This window comes from Scylla paramamosain, unplaced genomic scaffold (genome assembly GCF_035594125.1).
Source record: "Scylla paramamosain isolate STU-SP2022 unplaced genomic scaffold, ASM3559412v1 Contig2, whole genome shotgun sequence".
Lineage (NCBI taxonomy): Eukaryota > Metazoa > Arthropoda > Malacostraca > Decapoda > Portunidae > Scylla > Scylla paramamosain.
This window is the reverse complement of record NW_026973667.1, coordinates 847501-852500: the sequence shown is the minus strand read 5'-3', so window position 1 is coordinate 852500 and position 5000 is coordinate 847501. Positions and strand designations below refer to the sequence as shown.

General features: G+C 37.2%; 1 protein-coding gene across 3 annotated transcripts in view; it reads right to left on the bottom strand.

Annotated features, from left to right (window-relative positions):
- Positions 1-5000, bottom strand: part of LOC135095998 (inositol monophosphatase 1-like) — a 9303-nt gene that overhangs the window by 3132 nt on the left and 1171 nt on the right. For all 3 annotated transcript variants that reach the window (XM_063997170.1, XM_063997169.1, XM_063997168.1), the window contains exons 2-4: positions 2426-2559; positions 1199-1458; positions 165-270 (exon numbers count right to left, since the gene is read on the bottom strand). In XM_063997170.1, coding sequence (XP_063853240.1) covers positions 165-270; positions 1199-1458; positions 2426-2559 — 500 coding nt within the window. The remainder of the gene's footprint in view (positions 1-164; positions 271-1198; positions 1459-2425; positions 2560-5000) is intronic.

Sequence of the window (5000 nt, the reverse complement as noted above, 5' to 3'; positions counted from 1 at the left end):
AGAGAGAGAGAGAGAGAGAGAGAGAGAGAGAGAGAGAGAGAGAGAGAGAGAGAGAGAGAGAGAGAGAGGAAAGATACATACATATATATATATATATATATACACAATTATATCAAAAATGCTTATATACTAAATCTCTCTCTCTCTCTCTCTCTCTCTCTTACCCGTGTGCTCTGGGCATGAGGGTGGTCAGGTTGGTTAGCACTGTCTTGACCTTCTCAGGGTCACGTGAAGTCCCCATCTCGGCAAATATTAATGCTTGACTCAAATCTGTAAGGAAATAGAAGGTTTAGTTATTTTGCTTAAGTTTCCCATAAAAAAACAGACAAATTAAGGAAAACGGAGGAATTAGTTGGTTTTGCTTAAGTTACCCCTAAAAAACTGACAAATCTGAAAGAAAACGGAGGAATTACAGGATTTTATTTAACTCACCTCTAAAAACCTGACAAATCTAAAGGAAAATAGGAGAATTACCTGGTTTTGCTTAACTTTCCAATCAAAAACTCAAAAAATCTGAAGGAAAACGGTGGAATTAGTTAATTTGCTTGAGTATTCCTTAAAAACAAGCTACGAAAGAAAACAGAGACGATTATGGCAGTTTACTTGAGTTACCCCTAAAAAAACTTGATTCGTCGCTAAATCATCGTAATAATAATTAAAAAGATGCTCAGATTTTAAGGAAAGCGTGGCATATTTAGTCAATTTGCTTGAGTTACCCTAAAAACACACGAAAATTTAAGTAAATACACCAGGAAACACCTCAGTAAAGAAAACACCCAGGAAAACATGAAAAAAGCAAAAACATAAAACAAATAAAATAAAAATAGAAAAAACAAGAATAGAAAAACGTAAAAATATCAACACTTAAATAAAACCAATAAAAAAAGGCAAACAAGAATAAAAAACGTAAAAAAATAACAACACAAACTTAAATAAAAACACCAAAACTACCCAATATATAATAAAAAAAACGCACAAAAAGCAATAGAAAACGTAAAATTGACACCGCAAACTTAAATAAAAACACAAAAAATCAAAACAAAAACAGAAAACGAAAAAACTAACACCGCAAACTAAAAAAACAAACAAACAAACAAATAAATAAATAAAAATCAAAACAAGAACAGAAAACGTAAAAATAACACCGTAAACTTTAACAAAAACACCCAAAACCCACAAAACACCCCAAAACACCCACCTTTCTGCCCAGACACCCTAATTCTCTCCCCATTTAGGTACGCCCCTTGACCTTTCTTAGCAGTAAACATCTGGTCAAGCACTGGGTTGAAGATAATGCCCACCAGAGCCTCCTTGCCCGCCCACAGCCCCACGGAGACACAAGTATAGGGAAGACTGTGTACAAAATTCATCGTGCCGTCTATGGGGTCAATTATCCAGGTCGGGTCATGGGTCAAGACACATTTGGCTCCGGCTGCTGTGCTTTCCTCTCCTATGAATCTGAGAGAGAGAGAGAGAGAGAGAGAGAGAGAGAGAGAGAGAGAGAGAGAGAGAGAGAGAGAGAGAGAGAGAGAGAGAGAGAGAGAGAGAGAGAGAGAGAGAGAGAGAGAGAGAGAGAGCATTATCATCATTGTACGTATTGTTATTTATATACATACATACACACACACACACACACAACTAAGTGAATTAAATAAATAAATAAATGAATAAAAATAATGAACAAAATTAAAGAAAAATAAAAAAATGCTTAGAAATAAATAAGAATGAATTTTGAAGGCAGATTATCAAATAGCAAAAATTTAAATAGACAAAAACAAACATTGAGATTAATTTAAGATAGATCCAAAACAGACACACACACATACACACACACACACACAGCTGTAGAAGACAAATATAGCATAAATAATTAAATATATGATTAATTAAAGTAAACACATGTAAATATAGAGGTAATTCAATGCAAACGAATATATATCAGATTAATTAACGTAAATACATGTAAATATATAGTTAATTGAAGCTGTTAGGGAAAAATTGTGGTTATTTCAAGGTAAACACAACAAAAATACAATTACAAACAAAAAAAACACAAAAAAAGGACAAATTTTGCACACACACACACACACACACACACACACACACACACACACACACACACACACACACACACACACACACAAACAGTCCTGAAAAAAAAAACACAAATTTTAATCCTGAAAAAGAAAAAAACAGAAAATTTAAACAAACAGAAAATAAAACAAGAAAAATACTAAGAACAAACTGAAAAAAAAAGACACAAAAACACACATATATACATACACAAGACAAACAAACAAACAAACAAACAAACAAAAACACAAAAAAACACACACAATACCCCCCCAAACACCCTCACACCCCCACAACACCCTTACACACCCCCACACGCCCCCTACACACCCCCATACACACAGACACCCACTTGTGAGAGGGGAACGCCTTGGCCAGCCCTTCAATCAGCAATTTCTCCACGGCCTTGTCACTCTCTGTCACCAAATCAACATTGCAGCTCTTGGTCTCGATTGTTTTCTGCTTCTTAATGGCCTCCCGCACCACCTGGAGATTACATAGATTACATAGGATTACATAGGATTATATATAATTACATAGGATTACTTAAAAGTTATATAGGATTGCATTTAGTTGTTTAGAATTATATAGGATTACATTTGGTTGTTTATAATTACATTGGATTACATATGGTTGCTTAGAATTACATACGATTGCATTTGGTTACTTGGAATTACATAGAATTATATGGGATTTGTGATTATATACCTATTACACCTACAAATTATATAGGATTACCCTCTCATCACCTGCAGATACAGAATTACATAGATTAGTGATTATATACATATTACAGCTACAAATTATATAGGATTACCTCTCACACCACCTGTACATGTTAAATTATAAAGGGGACCTAACCTAACCTAACCTAACCTAACCTAACTTAACCTAACCTAACCTAACTTAACCTAACCTAACCTAACCTAACCTAACCTAACCTAACCTAACTTAACCTAACCTAACCTAACTTAACCTAAACCTAACCTAACCTAACCTAACCTAACCTAACCTAACCTAACCTAACTTAACCTAACCTAACCTAACCTAACCTAACCTAACCTAACCTAACCTAACCTAACTTAACCTAACCTAACCTAACCTAACCTAACCTAACCTAACCTAACTTAACCTAACCTAACTTAACCTAACCTAACTTAACCTAACCTAACTTAACCTAACCTAACCTAACTTAACCTAACCTAACCTAACTTAACCTAACCTAACTTAACCTAACCTAACCTAACCTAACCTAACCTAACCTTAACCTAACCTAACCTAACCTAACCTAAACTAACCTAACCTAACTTAACCTAACCTAACCCAACCTAACCTAACTTAACCTAGCTTAACCTAACCTAACCCAACCTAACCTAACTTAACTTAACCTAACCTAACTTAACCTAACCTAACCTAACTTAACCTAACCTAACCTAACCTAACCTAACTTAACCTAACCTAACTTAACCTAACCTAACTTAACCTAACCTAACCTAACTTAACCTAACCTAACCTAACTTAACCTAACTTAACTTAACCTAACCTAACTTAACCTAACTTAACCTAACTTAACTTAACCTAACCTAACTTAACCTAACCTAACTTAACCTAACCTAACTTAACCTAACCTAACCTAACCTAACTTAACCTAACCTAACTTAACCTAACCTAACCTAACTTAACCTAACCTAACCTAACCTAACCCAACCCAACCTAACCTAACCTAACCTAACCAAACCTAACCAAACCTAACCTAACCTAACCTAACTTAACCTAACCTAACCTAACCTAACCTAACCAAACCTAACCTAACCTAACCTAACCTAACACAAAGAAACCAAGATTTGCGACATTAATTTCCAGTCCCGCTCACGACGACACCCAAAAAGTCCTCGGCCCAGCTCTCAATGCCTTCAGCGACCTTATCCCCACAAAAACGCATAGAATTTCTCCACAGCCACCCCTTGAAGAACACCAGCAGGCCAAAGCACCTCTCGAACCTGTTGGACATTCTCCCTCACTGAAATAACCAGCAGAAACACACACGCCTGCTCACTGTTGCCAGATCTAACACTGAGGCTTTCTCTCACACCCTTCTGGTAGAGAAAATACGCCTTTTCTCTTAATTCAAGCTGCGCAGGTCGCCGTCGCCATGAAGCTGGGCACACCTGTTCGTCTCCGGCTGGTACTGTGACCCCATGGCTGATACAGTGACCCAGGCCGGCTCCCAAGACATGCCAGCTGTGACGTGATGTGACGGTACAAGGCTTTATTGCAACGACAGCGAACGACATCACTATCACATCGTTGGCAGTGCAAGATTGATAGTTTGGGACCACACTTGATCACAACCACCTCTACCAGTTGAAGATCTTTAGTTTACGAGAGCAAAGGAAGGGAACTTAACAACACACACACACACACACACACACACAAACAAACAAGAATATTGAAGTTATATTTGGCGCTGGTCAGAACCTCATCTACACTACACTGCGCAGTTCTGGTCCCCACATTACAGGAAGGATATAGGTCTATTTGAGGCAGTACATAGGAGAATGACTAAAAGGATACCGGGGATTAGGAGCAGTCCGAACGAGGCGCGACTGAAGCTGTTAGAATTAAAATCTTTAGAGAGACGTAGGTTAAAAGGGAATTGACAGAAGTGTTTAAGGGGTACAACAAGGTGGGCATCCGCAAAATTCTTAGGCCTATTGACTAGGAAGGAAGAGAAAATATGTTTAATCTTGAAATATTTAGGCTTAAGAGATAGGAACAAACTGCCCTCGGACTGTAGTAGAAGTGTTTAAAGGGGTACAGCAAGGTGGGCGTCCGCAAAATTCTTAGGCCTATTGACTAGGAAGGAAGAGAAAATATGTTTAATCTTGAAATATTTAGGCTTAAGAGAGATAGGAAGAAACTGCTCT